General features: G+C 53.2%; 3 protein-coding genes across 3 annotated transcripts; 2 read left to right on the forward strand and 1 right to left on the reverse strand.

Moving 5' to 3' along the window:
- The first annotated feature begins 139 nt into the window (after positions 1-139).
- prrg1 (proline rich Gla (G-carboxyglutamic acid) 1) lies at positions 140-5,445 on the forward strand. The gene is made up of 4 exons (XM_079739643.1): positions 140-201; positions 895-932; positions 2,249-2,409; positions 3,529-5,445. Exons 2-4 carry the CDS (start codon positions 923-925, stop codon positions 3,985-3,987), a joined length of 630 nt encoding a protein of 209 aa, XP_079595769.1. The 5' UTR covers positions 140-201; positions 895-922; the 3' UTR covers positions 3,988-5,445.
- Positions 5,446-5,511: 66 nt separating this feature from the next.
- On the reverse strand, positions 5,512-10,117 carry cpox (coproporphyrinogen oxidase). Its single transcript, XM_079739642.1, has 7 exons — positions 9,472-10,117; positions 9,220-9,363; positions 8,798-8,908; positions 8,498-8,639; positions 7,992-8,210; positions 7,443-7,547; positions 5,512-6,184 (listed from the first exon to the last, which is right to left on the reverse strand). The coding sequence occupies exons 1-7, from the start codon at positions 10,031-10,033 to the stop codon at positions 6,100-6,102; spliced, it is 1,368 nt and encodes a 455-aa protein (XP_079595768.1). The 5' UTR covers positions 10,034-10,117; the 3' UTR covers positions 5,512-6,099.
- A 1,486-nt stretch (positions 10,118-11,603) lies between these two features.
- ccdc181 (coiled-coil domain containing 181) lies at positions 11,604-15,189 on the forward strand (the record flags this gene model as incomplete). The annotated part of the gene is made up of 5 exons (XM_079739476.1): positions 11,604-11,705; positions 12,566-13,624; positions 13,885-14,031; positions 14,313-14,470; positions 15,018-15,189. 5 exons carry the CDS (start codon positions 11,604-11,606, stop codon positions 15,187-15,189), a joined length of 1,638 nt encoding a protein of 545 aa, XP_079595602.1.
- Positions 15,190-15,569: the final 380 nt, after the last annotated feature.

Consider the following 15,569-nt stretch of genomic DNA (forward strand, 5'->3'; position numbering starts at 1 on the left):
TTCTGTGATTTTTGCTAGGAGCGAATGGATGTAATAATAGCAGGCCCTCTGTGTATTGGTGACTAAATCGACCCCTGTGGCCCTTTAACATGAGACAGGCCAACAACAACTCCACGGTGCGCATGCGCAGCAAAGGACGGAGCGGAGAGCGGAGCGGAGACACGAGATTGTTTAGGCGATCTGGGGGAACGGAAACGCGAGGTAAAGTACATTTCTGAATACCCAGCTTTGTCCGAGACGATCAAATTGGATCGATCACAGCGATATTCGATCAGGGCTTTGATTGAGGCGTGCTGACGTGACGCTACTGATGGGGACGCTTGCTCCCGTGTAAGCCCGTTAAACGCGACAGCAGGGACGCGCTCAGGTCCCCTTCGCCCTGTCCTACGGTTCACCCGGTCCCGTTAGACGGCCCTTATCTCACAGCCCAGCGGTTCGTCATGGGCCTTACACAACATCTGCCTTAGTGGTTTAATTAGCCGACTTGTGTGTGTGTGTGTGTGTGTGTGTGTGTGTGTGTGTGTGTGTGTTTGCGTGTGTCCGTCTCTTGTGGATCAGAGTAGCGGTGTGTGTCCGGGGCGGTGGTGCTTTGTGTGTGAGGCGTTTGTTCCTGTGGTCTGTTTTCGGTCAGGGCAGCCACATTCCGGTCACTCCGGCCGACCTCAGCAGCCATCACGGGTCAGTCTTTACGCGTTGGTCGCGGATGTCTCACGGATATCAACACGGCTGTGTTGGTCGTAATGGTTTCCATAAGAGAGGGCCACACGTCGCCCACTAGTTGCTACCGTTGTTTAAGGGAGGGATGTCCTCACCGACCAAAAACATGGTTCATCCAGGCTTTGGTTGCAGCCTGTGTCGATTGATTGATTTGTATTTTATTTTTTTATTTTACAGACCGACACAAAGACAGATCTGCGGGATCATGGGGAGCGGTGAGTGGTCTGCCTTCACTTCAGGAAATACACACACGAGAGTGTCTAAATCAAACAAACGGCCATCACCTCCTAGGATATCGCTCCCCTTCTATGTTAAATACTGCAGGGCCGCTGAACTGCTTTACATATGGAACTGAACTGTGTTAGCTCGTGATTCCTCGTTGTGGGTTCGTTCAATTGAACCCCCTGAGGATAAACATATCTCATGCTCGTCCAGTGTCCTGTAGCTAGACAACCGTCCCTCCTGTTGGCTCTCTCTCTCCCCTGTGAGCCTTTGGTGCCAGCATCAAATCAAAAGAGCTTTTGTTTTAGAGTTAGAAATGCAGCGATGGTAGGCGACACACTGCTCCTCTCAACCAGCCTTTTGTTTCAGCCCCAAATCTCCCCGGCTCTTCCTGTTTGGGTGGCGGCGGCTAAACCTCCTCTTGACTATGCATTCCCCCCCCCCAGGGCTTTCCCTCCAACACCCCCCCGTCCCCTCTGCCCACCCATGGTTGATTAACCCCTGGCGCTGCCTGCCAACAAGCCGATGTACCGACCGGCAGCTAGCGCCAAACAAACATTCACTGATTTACCCTCTCACCCCCCCTTCGCCCAGTGTCCCCAGTGTCCCTGCCCGCGGACGTAGCCCAACGCACCGACCGACAGCTTGCGCCAAACAAACATTCACTGACTCACCCTCTCCATCAATGATTCACCCTCTCATCCCTCCGGACCCTCGCTCCCCACCCCAGTGTTTCTGCCCGCAGACGTCGCCCACTCTGTGACGTGGCTGCTGATTCACCCTCTCACCCCCCAGTGTTCCTGCCTGTGGACGACCCCTCTCCCTCCCTGATTCACCCTCTCCCTCACTAATTCACCCTCTCCCTCCTTGATTCTCCCTCTCTGATTCACCCTCTCCCTCTCTGATTCACCCTCTCCCTCACTGATTCACCCCCCAGTGTTCCTGCCCGCGGACGACCCCTCTCCCTCCCTGATTCACCCTCCCTGATTCACCTTCTCCCTCTCTGATTTACCTTCTCCCTCACTAATTCACCCTCTCCCTCCCTGATTCACCCTCTCTGATTCACCCTGTCACCCCCCAGTGTTCCTGCCCCCGGACGTGGCCCTCTTCCTCTCTGATTCACCCTGTCACCCCCCAGTGTTCCTGCCCCCGGACGTGGCCCTCTTCCTCTCTGATTCACCCTGTCACCCCCCAGTGTTCCTGCCCCCGGACGTGGCCCTCTTCCTCTCTGATTCACCCTGTCACCCCCCAGTGTTCCTGCCCCCGGACGTGGCCCTCTTCCTCTCTGATTCACCCTGTCACCCCCCAGTGTTCCTGCCCCCGGACGTGGCCCACTCCGTGCTGCGGCGCCTGCGTAGGGCCAACTTCCTCCTGGAGGAGCTGAAGCAGGGGAACATCCAGAGGGAGTGCCGGGAGGAGATCTGCACCTTCGAGGAGGCACGGGAGGCCTTCGAGGACAACGAGAAGACGGTGAGCTCCAGGGGTGGGGGAGCCGGGGCTGGGAGCTCCCCGGGGGGTGGGCTCCACGGGGCTGGGCTCTCCGGCTCCAAGGGGCTGAGCTCCATGGCAGTGAGCACGTTGTTGTGATGGGAGGGACAGGGGCAAGCCAGGCTTCTGATCGCCACGGTGCTGGTCATGTTGTTATGGTGGGGGTGACAGGAGCACCCTGGAGGAAGTATCTTCAATATACCTGCTTTTGAGTTTTAAGAATGTATTGCTCTTGTTAAGTATCATGAATACTCTATTTTGAATTTCAAGCGTTTGTTCTTGTTAGGTATTATGAATACTTTCTTTTGAATTTTAAGTATTTGTTCTTATTTAGTATCATGAATACTTTCTTTTGAATTTTAAGTCACACTAAGAAGAAAACTAAGCAAGCCACACTATTAGTAATTTGTAATGCTCTAATTAAGTATCGTGAATACTTTTATTTGTTATTCATTCAATGGGGAGAGTACTTCTTAATTCCTGACATTTGCTTATCAATAATATCAGTGAATTAAGTCCTCCCCACAACCCGAAATTCCACAGAAACAAATGGGTGTGCCTGGGTAACGGCCAACTAGTGTGTGTGTGTGAGTGTGCGTGTCTGTCTGCACGCACACACAGTGGGGCTCTACGTCAGAGAGGAATGTTGCAATGTTTTAGCGGGTGATGAATATCAGCAGGAAGAGGAGGAACAGAGGAGGAAGTAGCTCTGCCACTGTGCATTAGGGTTCCAGATAATGTCCTTGTTGAGCCCTCTTTCCTCCTGCTATACCTACAGGGAAAGTCCTGACAAAAATATGGAAGGAGAGAATATTAATGTGCGCACGACACGTATACATTTACAATTACAAGACAGCTTACTTGTTACGTTGACCTCGACTTGTCTTGATTTGTTGTGGTTATTTTTTAAATACATGAATTACTTTGCAACCCATGTCTCTTTTTAAATACATAAATTACTGTGTAACCCCTAACTCTTTTTTGAACACATGTAAGACACTAGTATCCTAATTGTCGAACGCCCATTCATCCTGATCAAGCTATCAGGATGCCCTTCATGTGGTGGCTATAAACGAGTCCTTGTCTTCCGATTGGCTGCAGAGGCGTTTCTGGGCGGAGTATGTTCGGGAGAGCACGCCAGCGGGCGGCATGGAGACCGTGATGGGCGGGGTCCACTCCCTCTACCTGATCCTGCCGCTGCTATTGGTGGTGCTGCTGGTTGCCGCGGTAGCCGTCACCGTGTGGCACTGCCACTCCCGCAAGCGGTCGGAGCGCAGCCCCAGCCTCGGCCCCTCCCACTACGACGCCGGCCTATCCGTGGTCTCCATGGATCAGTGGGGGCGGGAGTACCACAACGGCGACCAGTCGGAGCTCAGCGCGCACAGCAGCCCGGCCTACCAGAGCTCGGCGAACGCGTCCGGCAGGGCGAGCGCGGGCGGCGACCCGCCCCCGTCCTACGACGAGGCCGTGGGCCAAGCGGACGTCACCGTGGAGACGGAACCGCCGCCGCAGTACGAGGACATCGTCAAGGCGACCAGTGTGGACATAAGCAGCGGCTAGTCGGCCCGTCGCAGTTCTCTCCCCCCTCACACCCCCCCCCCCACAGACGCCCTAACACACACTAAGACCCCCCGGGGGGGGGGGGGGGGGAATTCGGCCGGACGCGTGGCGGCGCCGTCGACCTCACGCCTAACACGCAGACCTTTTAGCCCACCCAACGGTTAAAGAACTGTAGTCTGAAACCAGCGCTGGTTAAACTTGCACTAATGACTCACGAGGACGCAGAGAGACGAGGCCGACACCCCAGTACACGTTTCACTGGTCCGGGGGCAAGGTGACTCCTATGGGGCCGAGGGCGTCAGGCTGTGCAGTGTGTGTGTGTGTGTGTGCGTGCGTGCGTGCAAAGCGGAACGAGAATAAAAGTCATCGGAATGTACAGAAAGTCCAAGCTATGCGTGTGGTTTTAAAGAATTGCAAGAGGCTGATTGTGTGTTGTGTGTTGTGTGGCCCTGTTGGTGTGTGTGTGTCTTGGTTCGTCTTGCCTGGCATGGATCTGGCTCTGAGCATGGACGGGGGGGAGGAAGGGGGGGGCATTGTTTGCACGTAGAAAGTCCACCCTGGCCTTCTCACCCGCCTCACGGATAACAGACGTTTTACTCCCACCACGGAAACCCTCCCCCCCGACCCACCCCTCAGATCTCCACCAGCACCTTCCCGGCTGGGACCCCCCCCACCCCCAGGTCCAAGGTTCAGTTCTGGTTACACGGGGCTAGGGACCGTGTCTGAATGTGCAACGGCTTGCAGAAGAATAAGGGACTGAAGGGGGGGGATCATGCGTGAGGAGTCGAACGCGCCTGTCTCCAGAGGGAACCATGCAGTATTAAATGGACAGAGCCAGGTTTAGCATGTGTAATGTGTATATGGAATTGTGTACGTGTATATATATATACTGTATGTGTGAATGTACTTTTATGTCTGTCATACATATTGCAGTGAATGCATTGATACTAATGTAGCTGTTTTAAGGGGTGAAGGCAAGTGGGTGGACAAACTAAGCTATCTTTAATGGACACTATGGCAGGACCTGGTTTGGTGTTTGGATCTACACACACAGCAATAAACATCAGCCTTACTCGGACACTAGTCAATTCAAGGCAAATATGCAATACTCCTTTGGACAGTCTAGAAGCCAAATGTACCTGCTAGATATTTATTAACATTGATAAATGTCATACATATTCTATACACGTGATACTCTATAAGCACTGAGTTGAGTGAACCTTGGCACTGTTTGTTTGGGGTTTTGATGCCATGACCTTGGAAAGGGTCGTAGCCATTTTGGTTGTTGAACATTTAAAGTATATGAATATAGTTCCTCATCTAACAGAATTGCGTAATCCTTTTTAATAATACATGCAGGAGGACATGTAAAAAAATCCTTAGGCTATATTCAAAGGCTTGATTTTTTTCTAATAAAAAATAAAATGTGTTTTTCTGACTTTTCTGAATTAAATCCCTACTTTATCCTTCCTTTGTATTTCAAAGTACTTTCTCAACAAGAACATAAATCAAGACTCAAACAGAGGCAGTATACACTGGTTATATTTGGTGAAATCGTACCATAATATAATCACATTCATATTAGAACAGGTTCAATAAAAAAAAAATCGATTCACTAACTCACTATCCCTAATGCACATGGTTTTAGAGTCCTTTAAGTAACAAAAAAGAGTTCAGCAGAAACTAAATGCCCCACTTCAAGATGAATTTATGTGTATGTGTCATTAAGCACAGCTTAGATAGAAAGTTTCAGCATTCAGTGTAACACCTTAAAAGTCTGATTCAAGAACACAGCTTGTAGCAGGCAACGGATGATCAGTCAAAACCGATACCGCTTAGAGTTGGTTTTATCGTACCAAAGGCTACGTCATGAATCAACAGAACCAGCCCCGTGATGAGACGGCAGAATGTGAGCGATATGCAGGACTGTTGGCAGAACCACCAGGAACGTGAAATGCGCAGCGGTGCAAACAACCTGTGTGTTTGCTGAGCATTGTTTGCCGCAGAAGCGCAAGCGACTGTGACGTGAACGACAAGTGACAACATTGAAAAATGCAAAAAAGTGGTAACCCTGGATGTTGTTGCCATAGCGACGTGTAGACACGGCAACGGTCACAGCCACTCCCTGGGGGTCCGCAGAACCTCCAGCATCTCTGCCTCCCTGGACCCCTCCTCGGGCTCGTGAGTGTACTCCCACCTGGGAACCACAGGTGAGTTAGTACTCAACCTCAGGTAACGAGGGCTTACTTAGCTGAGTCCCACCTGGGAACCACGGGTGAGTTAGTACTCAACCTCAGGTAACAAGGGCTTAGTCCCACCTAAGAACCACAGGTTAGTTAGTACTCAACCTCAGGTAACGAGGGCTTACTTAGCTGAGTCCCACCTGGGAACCACGGGTGAGTTAGTACTCAACCTCAGGTAACAAGGGCTTAGTCCCACCTAGGAACCACAGGTTAGTTAGTACTCAACCTCAGGTAACGAGGGCTTACTTAGCTGAGTCCCACCTGGGAACCACGGGTGAGTTAGTACTCAACCTTAGGTAACAAGGGCTTAGCCCCACCTGGGAACCGCGGGTTAGTTAGTACTCAACCTCAGGTAACGAGGGCTTAGTCCCACCTGGGAACCACGGGTTAGTTAGTACTCAACCTCAGGTAACGAGGGCTTAGTCCCACCTGGGAACCACAGGTTAGTTAGTACTCATCCTCAGGTAACAAGGGCTTAGTTAACCGAGTCCCCCCTGGGAACCACGGGTTAGTTAGTACTCATCCTCAGGTAACAAGGTCTTAGTTAGCTGAGCCCCGACCGACCCACAGGTTAGTAGTCATCCTCAGATAACAAGGGCTTAGTCCCACCTTGGGCTTAGTTAGCTGGTACACAACTGAACCAAAGGTTAGTACCCCTCCTCTGGTAACCAGGGGGTTAAGTTAGCTGAGTCCAACCTGGGGACCAGTTTAGTGGTCATCCTCTGTGGTTATTTATCATCCTAACCACAGATTAGTACTCATCTTAACCACAGGTTAGTAGGGCTGGGTGATTAATCGTATTTTGATCGCGATTTCCATTTTAGCGTCAAACGATCACAAAATTAACGAATCGAGTTTTTTGATTTTTTTAAAATTTTTATAGAAAGGGCAGAACAGCTGGACACATCTGTTTATCATTATAGATTGGAACATTTTCTTTTTGACCATTTTGTGAACTTTTTTAAGGCGAAATTTCAAAGCTCTCAGTTACAACGGTTTTTTTTTCGGGAGAGACATGCTGAATAAACACAACATGTTTTCAAACTCAAAAATAGTAGTTTTGAATAATCGCGATTTCAATATTGACCAAAATAATCGTGATTATGATTTTTCCCATAATCGAGCAGCCCTACAGGTTAGTAGTCATCCTCATGTAACAAGAGGGTTTCATTGGCTGACTCTAGACCAAACTAGAGGGGTAAACACACTTACTTGGCGGTCAGGGGCAGAGACATGAGGATGCTCTCGATCCTGGAGCCGGGGGTGGCCAGGCCGAACTTCACCCCCCTGTCGTACACCAGGTTGAACTCGACGTACCTGGAGCGGAGGAACTCGCAGCCTTAGGTCAAGAGGTCGGCACTTTCACCGCACCAATAGCCAAACAAGAGACAATGTTGGCTCTGCAACCGGGATGCACTTAGACACACTTCATTACAGAAAACCTGTGAGATGTTGCAAGGCGGTGTAGCGGCTAGGCATTCCTAATTAGCCACGAGGGAGAAAACGTGGGAGAAGACTTGTGCAGTGACCAAATCTTTAATTAGCAAGCGTAAGTCCGATCAACAGAGATCAACAAAAATCTCTCTCTCCCTCTCTCTCTCTCTCCCTCTCTCTCATGAATGCAATCACACATGACCACCGTTACCACCGCCAAACCCCGGTGAACACGCCCACCATCCAAAGTGAGAGCGCTGCGAGCAGTGACCACAGAACACAGGGGCCCACGCATGTCGGGACACCACTTCCTGCCGTGTTCCTCACCTTCCCCTGCGGAGCTGCTGCCACCTTTTCTCCTCCGCGGTGAAGGCGTCGTTCCTGTGTTTGTACACCAGGGGGATGTAGCAGGGCACCACGGTGGAGGTGCAGCTCCTGATGAAGCTGAAGGCCTCCTCCTGGCTGGGGGAGTCCAGGTCGTCGAAGAAGATGCCCCCGATGCCGCGCGTCTCCCCCCGGTGGCGGACGTAGAAGTACCGGTCACACCTGGGGAGGGGGGAGAGAAGACGTCACGGGACAGGAAATACGCTGAACAATTAGGGTGGAAGGTGTTTCAAATGTAGCGTGAAAAATGCTCCTCATTGCGATCAAACCGTCTACCGACCCACTCTTATCTCATGCTAACACCAGGGGCACACCCAGCATGGCCAAGCGTACGTGTGTGTGTGTGTGCTTCAGACACGCCCACGTGTAAAATTTAAAGCAAAACACAAGCCAACAGTAAACCTGTAAGAAGTCGAGTGCGCAATCGACCGACAGAGAGAGACGCCCACCATTTCTTGAAGTCGGGGTAGTACTGGGGGTGGTGTTTGTCACAGGCCTCCTTCAGGGTGTTGTGGAACAGGAAGGCGTCCTCCTCGTTCAGATAGGTGGGGGTCAGGTCAGTGCCTCCTCCAAACCACCACTGCTTGGAACCTGGTGGGAGGGAGGGACACACACACACACACACGAAGAGGAAGTGAAGAAGAAGTAAAAGAAGACAAAGGCTATCATTCAACTTCACACACAATGGAGTCATGTCTTCCCGACGCCGGCCCCGTCGTCATAACCTCCCAGCCCGCCCACCCCCTCACCGTCCTCTTCCTCGATCTCGAAGTAGCGGTAGTTGAAGTGCACCGTGGGGACGTGGGGGTTCTTGGGGTGGATGACAGAGCTGATGCCCATGGCGCAGAACGGCAGTTTACCTGGGGAGGGGAATACACACAGCAGAAGATGCAATGAAAACATGACACGTTAATCACGTCAAGGAGTAATATAAGAATGCAAATGTCCTTTTCACTTGACTTATATTGCTGGATGACAATGTTACATTGTGTGGCAGTAATCACCAACAAATAACCTAAATAACAATGTCCATTAAGGGACCCCACACACCATAGATGTAAACAAACCGATAAACTACTAAGCAATTGATTAATCCAATAGATCAGCTCATGTATCCCACCCAGGACTTCCCCTCAGCATACTTTCCCACCAGCTCAGAAACCAGACGTACCGTCTTTCCCCTTGAGGACCTTCCCTCTGCTCTTCATCTGCTTGGCAGCCTCCTCGGTCAGATGTCCGAACACCACCGACACACTCACACCGGCCTTCTCAAACACGTTGCTGTCCTGGATCACACAGCTGATCCCCCCGCCGCCTAACACGTACATGCATTACGATAACATTAGGCTTCATAATCCATCTCACATCAAGTGTGTCAAATGCGAGAGAGTGAGCCAGGGAACGTCCAAAGTCCTCGACTTGCCTTCCTTCCTCTGCCACCGGTCTGCCTTGAACTTGCCCCCATCCACCTTCTCCAGGGCCCGGCAGAACTCGGCCTGCGTCTCCATGATCAGCAGCTCCATCCTGGTGCACATTTCTCCCTTCTTCTGCTGCAGCACTTGCACGTCGGTCACCGGGAGGGACATGAACCCCTTGCACTTCTCCAAGATGTCATTGTCTTGCTCGGCGACTTGAATGACCCTGGAGGCCATCTCAGCGCGCTGGAAGTGACCCGCGTTGGCCACGAACCCAACCACGGCTGCGGCTGCGGCTGCGGCTCCGGCCAGGACCAGCGCCGCTCCCCTCCTCGACCGCGCGGCAGGGGGTCTGCCTGCGGTCCCCTGGCACATGAACCGTACCCCGGTACCCCTGGACAGCCATCTCGCTCCGGGCAGCGAGCTCCACCGGTGCGCCGCAGAGTTATGAAACGACGCGACGTGCGCGTCTTGTAGTCGGGCCAATGTGCTTACCTTGTGTGAGATGAAGCAGTGCTTTGTGGTGATTTGAGCCGATCTGTTGACCGAATGGAGTAGGAGGGCGGCCATTGGCAGGTCTCCTAGGTGTATACAGTTATTACTACACTTTGGGTCGGTGCTGAAACATTGTCCCAAGCTGGCTACGTGCTATCTATCTAGGGGGCGTGTGCTATGGTTCTTGCACTTTGGCACCGGCAGAGGGGGTTTGGGTAATGTAGTTCTACAGCTCCCGATACGACGGCAGCCCAGAAGGGCCAGAAAGTGGTGCGCCTTTTGATTAACGGTGGCACCTCACCTCCAAAATAATGTGTTTACACGTGTAAACACATGTAAACATACGTTAACCTATTGCTGAATTATTTAAACAATCTAAATGCAAATAATATATTAAAAATTAGACGAATCAGTTGCTCTCCCTATCTGTTTAGGTATCCAATACACACGCACGCCCGCACGGACGCGCCAGCACCAGTCCTTTTACGCATGCGCGAAACTGTAAAGCGTGTTGTCGGTCTCCATGGCAACGACTATTAAAGCCTTAAGAGACAGGCGGCGGAACCGCGAGCAGATTATGCGCCCGGGCGTCGCGGCACAGACAGTGGGGCTGGCTGATAGGTCCGACAGGGAAATGGATCATTAACCAGAATAACTTTAAACATAAACTGGTTTCCCTCCTCGCATCTCGACATTAGGACCTAAAGCAACAGGTGCTGGTGAGTTTAGTGCCTCATTAAGCTGCTGGGAACTACTTTAAAACCCGACCATGGAGTTGTATTACATGCATGTATGCATTATTCTGGCCATTATATGTAGGGTAGCCTATAGGCCCTGGTGAGTATGGTGGCTTCTTTGGCTTTGTTGGGAGGCAGGCTGTTAAGATGATGAGATCCTCGTCTTAGGCCTGCCTGTGTTGCAGACGGGTTGCTTGGATGTACGTTTTACTTGTGTCAGCGAGTTTCCTGCCATCTGTATAGCGTTATGCTTTAGGGCGACCAAAGCACATTAGACAACACTGAGGGTCAACACTATTAAGATGTGTTGGGATGGACTGATGGACGTGGGGGAGAGGGGGACATGGCCATCGTGATGGACAGTTTGAGATCAGGGCGATGGACGGGTTTGCGAATAAATTGTTATAACATTATTGACCGTTTTTTTAGGAAATAAAACGTTTTCCACTTACATTTTTCTCTCCACTAGAATCTTTTTTTATGTTGTCCTTCTGTATAGAAAATAAAGACTCTGTAATGCTGTATATTAGAGGAACAGTATGTCTATTATCCTAGTTTTAGTGAATATAACCCTACATTCAACAGTGTGTATTGGGAAACCATACATCCACATCAATGTTCTCAAGTGCCAACAGAGAGCTGTAGAGACTTCACAACGAAATGCTAATTAAATAGCGTTTTGACAAACGATAAACTCTGTCTGACTGACCTGTAATTGATATGTCTGAGGCCGGATAACCACAGCAATTAATCAGGTGTCTGGTCAGGTAACGTGCCAAGCCAAGTCTGCGAATGTAACAGACTATTCTTTCGTTTGGCTTTGTGTCTCTGGGGAAAAAAAACACCTCTTCTTCCTTTGCCGTGTTTCATTTGACGTTTGTGTTTGGTTCCAGGTGTCTTGACGGACCATGGGCGAGGCCGTGTTGAACAAAACCCTGGACGGCTACGAAGATGACTTTGAGAAGGACCTGGACTGGCTGATCAGCGAGGAGAGTCGCAGTGAGGACCAGGTAGGGGCAGGTGGGGGCAGGATGCTGGGGTAGAGAGCTAGAAGGTGTTCCAGGTACTGTGTTCGATCCCCGACGTCTGACACCTACCTGTAGACCTCCTCAGCAAGGCGCCTCACCCTACCGGCCAATCGACCACATGTACTGTGTCTGCAGGCACTGTAAGTCCGTTTGGATAAAAGCATCTCCTGAATAATTCATAGCACCTCTCATTCCCAAATAACGGCTTAATGCCTGAATGTGTCTCGGTATGTGTTCTGTGGCTTCCTTAAATCCGTCTGTTTGGTTCAGTGTTTATCATTAATTGGACGATTGCCACCAAGCCCCACACACCCCACACATGTAATCACCGTGAAAGGTATAGGCTGTCGTGCGCCTGGGTCTCGATTGTACTTACCGCACAGCAGAACCCACAGGATACACGTGCTCCTTCAGAGGGCTACGGTGAGTAGGGTTGGGTTACCCACACGGGGGGGTTGGTACCAGGCTGCCAAGTGAAACCTGCTCCCCTCACACACAGGGACACACTTTCACTCCGCTCCAAGGACCCTGGGCTATTGTATACACGCCACCGAGGGATGCATAGTCGATAGGCGAGCGCGCACGCACACACACGCTTGCACAAACACAACACTCGTGCAAACGCGCACACACACACACGCGCACGCACTCACGCAACTGCACACACATACGCTAACTCAAACCATAGCTACAGTGACACACACACGCACACACACACGCACACACACACACAAACACACGCACACACACACACACACGCTGTGTTCAAGCAGGCTGCCTTACAGCTGATGATGGTATTTCCGTTCACTCCTTCACCGTGTTCCGGTGACCTCCTCGTCCAGGGGCCCGACTACGACGACATCGAGGCTGAGATCGACAAGGAGCTGGAGGAGTCGGAGAGGGAGTCCTCCAGCAAAGAGGAGCAGGAGAACAGCCACAAGGGGAAGGAGAAGAGGAGGGTGGCCGGGGCGCAGGCAGCCGGGGGCGACAAGGAAGAGGTGGAGGAGGAGGAGGAGGAGGAGGAGGAGGAGCGGTGGCCCTCACCCATGGCCCCCCTGGAGGTCGACCCCGACCGCCACGACAGCCCCTCCTGGCGGGGGTCCCCCTCCCTAGCCCCGCCCCCGGCGGCGGCGGCGGCGGCGGCGGACGAGCAGACGGACGAGGAGAAGAAGTACATCCTGGACAAGATCCAGCAGGCCAACCGGGAGCTGAGGGACCAGGAGCCGCCGGACGCCTCGCGCCGGCGGCGGCTGCACTTCAAGGACAAGCTGGTGGACCTGGTGGTGCCGCCGCTGGAGTACCCGCCGACCCCCGCGTCCCCGGCCCCGCCCCCCGGGGCCGGGGACGCCGAGGTGGAGGTGTCGGGGAGGCTGTCGGAGCTCAACATCTCCCCAAGGAAGGAGAGCGTGGCGGCGGTGGGCGGGACGGTCGCAGACGGCCTGGTGGGGGGAGACCCCGGGGGGGAGGGGGGTAAGGAGGGGAGGGTCCTGGTGGAGAAGGACGGGAAGTTCGACCTGGTGAGCCTGAAGGAGGTGGAGAGCCACGGCCTGCTCCCGCCGCTGGCCAAACACTCCAGGGACAACGGCCCCCGCTCCTCCCCCCGCCCGGCCGAGGCGTCTCCGGAACGGCACAAGACGCGCTCCTCCTCCTCCCCCTCCTCCTCCTCTCGCTCCGTCACCCACCAGAGCGTGGAGCACCTGCGGGCCCCGCGGCCCCCCTCCCAGCCCCGGGGCCGGCCCAGCTCGGCCAGCCACGGCGTGCGGGGCAGCCTGAAGCAGGGGGCCCGCCGCAGGGTGCAGTCGGCGGCGGGCAGCCCCAGCCGGGCCATGTGCACCGTGTCCCCCAAGCAGAAGGAGGCGCTGCAGAAGGTCCAGCAGAGGAGGGAGCGGCTGGCCAGAGAGGTAGAGCGCACGGCGGGATCTGGGGTCAGTGGTTGAAGAGAAGGTGGGGTTCCTGTAGATGTGTTACTGTGAGTGAGGAATACGCGTTGGAGTACGTTTAGAAAAAGGCAAACCTAAAGAAATGATGTGTACCAGCGATTGTATTGACCTGATTCACCTTCTCCTTTCTTTACCTCCTCTGATCTCCTCCTCCCCTCTCCACCTCCTTCTCTCCCCCCTCTTCTCTCTCCTCCTCCCCTCTCTCCTCCCCCCCCCCCCAGGCAGAGCAGAGGAAGCAGGAGGAAGAGGAGCAGAAGAGGCAGGACAACGAGCTGGCCTTCCGGGCGTGGCTGAAGAGGAAGGGGGAGCAGGTCAGGGCTGAGAGGAGGGTCCACCGCGCACAGGAGATGGAGAGACAGAACGGCAGCGTAAGGGCCCCGCCCATCAGAGCCACACCCACCAGAGCCACACCCACCAGAGCCACACCAATCAGAGCCACACCCATCAGAGCCACACCCATCAGAGCCACGCCCACCAGAGCCACAACCAACAGATTTAATTTGTGTTCACTCTGTAAACAGTCTGAGTATTTCGAAAAAGCGCACTATAAATCGAATTAATTATTATTGAAACGATTATCTTACCCTAACCCTAACATATTAAAGCCTGTCCACTTGTGTGCCATCCGTCGCGTGGCCCTGCCCTGCAGAGGGTCACGGTGGACGGGGAGCAGGCCTTCCGGTTCTGGCTGCGGAGGAAGCAGGAGCAGCAGCTCAGAGAGAGGGAGATGGAGGAGATGAGGAGGATGGAGGAGGAGAGTGGCTACATCCTGCACAACCGCGAGGAGTGCGAGCAGGCCTTCAAAGAGTGGGTCTCGGTTCACCTTTTTTTTTTTTTTTTGATTAACCTCGAATTAGTTGTCTTAGGCGAGTCGATTTACATAACACAAAATATAAGTCCGGAAATGTTGGATGCTCCTTTTCTCACACCTCAGTCATGAGGGTCCTGAATGGGTTCACATGTCCCTTATAACGTGCACTATTTGGTCACCGATTCTTAGTTGTTGTCCGAAATCTGGAGGACGACTGGAGTGGCCAGTGTACAAATCTGGGTTCCAGAGTGGTGCACTACTTACCTACCCATAATGCACCGCAATGCAGCGCACAATTGGATGTACACTTAATGGCCCAATCCCAATTCACCCCTTAGCCCCGACCCCTCGCTTTTTTTCTGTTTCGAGGGGCAAGTCGAAGCCACTCAAAAGCGAGGGCCACTCCAAAACGAGGGGCAGGGCTACAGGAAGAGAATTGAGATTGGGCCTCCTCACTCTATCGCACCATGCATTGCGGTCCCGTACACAGCCTCCGTTTAACCTCCCGGGTCTCCTCCCTGCGTCTCCTCCCCCCCCCCCCAGGTGGCTGAAGCAGAAGCGGGCGGAGAAGCGGGCGGAGCAGCGGGCGTCGCGGCAGCTCTCCCGCCGTCTGCTGGTGGAGGAGCGGCGGGCGCGTCGCATGCAGGACCTGATGTGCAGCGTGAACGAGGCCAAGCCCTTCAGGTTCATGGAGCCGCTGTCCTACCGCTTCTGAGCTCCGCCTCGCCCCCCCCCCCCCCCCCCCCCCCCGGACCGAAGGGGTATGACGACGGCATGGGGGTGCCGTCGGGCAGGAGGATATCGCTGGTCGCTCCATGTGTTTTTTGTAATGTAGGACTGTTGTCTGTCGCGGCTGTGTTACGGACAGCGGCTGACGCGCTGTCCGCCTGTTCTGTCGTCACGTCTCCCGCGTGTTCATGTCTTGGTTTACGGCGGTCAAGCGTGTTCTTCGTTCACAGTGATGATGGGAAAATCGTTTATTAAGTAGTTGAAGAGAAACGGGTGCTGCTGTTGCTGTTGTTGTTTTGAAGCGCCGTGCGTCGTGGACGGTGTCGTGTTGTGTCAGGACGATGCACTTTACTTCACCGCGGGGGG

This window comes from Pollachius pollachius (genome assembly GCF_949987615.1).
Source record: "Pollachius pollachius genome assembly, chromosome: 7".
Taxonomy (NCBI): domain Eukaryota; kingdom Metazoa; phylum Chordata; class Actinopteri; order Gadiformes; family Gadidae; genus Pollachius; species Pollachius pollachius.

Coding starts and splice junctions, on each gene's coding strand:
- prrg1 (XM_079739643.1), top strand. Junction 2,410..3,528: donor TCGAGGACAACGAGAAGACG/GTGAGCTCCAGG, acceptor GATTGGCTGCAG/AGGCGTTTCTGGGCGGAGTA.
- cpox (XM_079739642.1), bottom strand. CDS start 10,033: ATGGCCGCCCTCCTACTCCATTCGGTCAACAGATCGGCTCAAATCACC. Junction 9,364..9,471: donor CCGGTGGCAGAGGAAGGAAG/GCAAGTCGAGGA, acceptor TGTACGTGTTAG/GCGGCGGGGGGATCAGCTGT. Junction 7,548..7,991: donor CAGCAGCTCCGCAGGGGAAG/GTGAGGAACACG, acceptor CCTCCGCTCCAG/GTACGTCGAGTTCAACCTGG.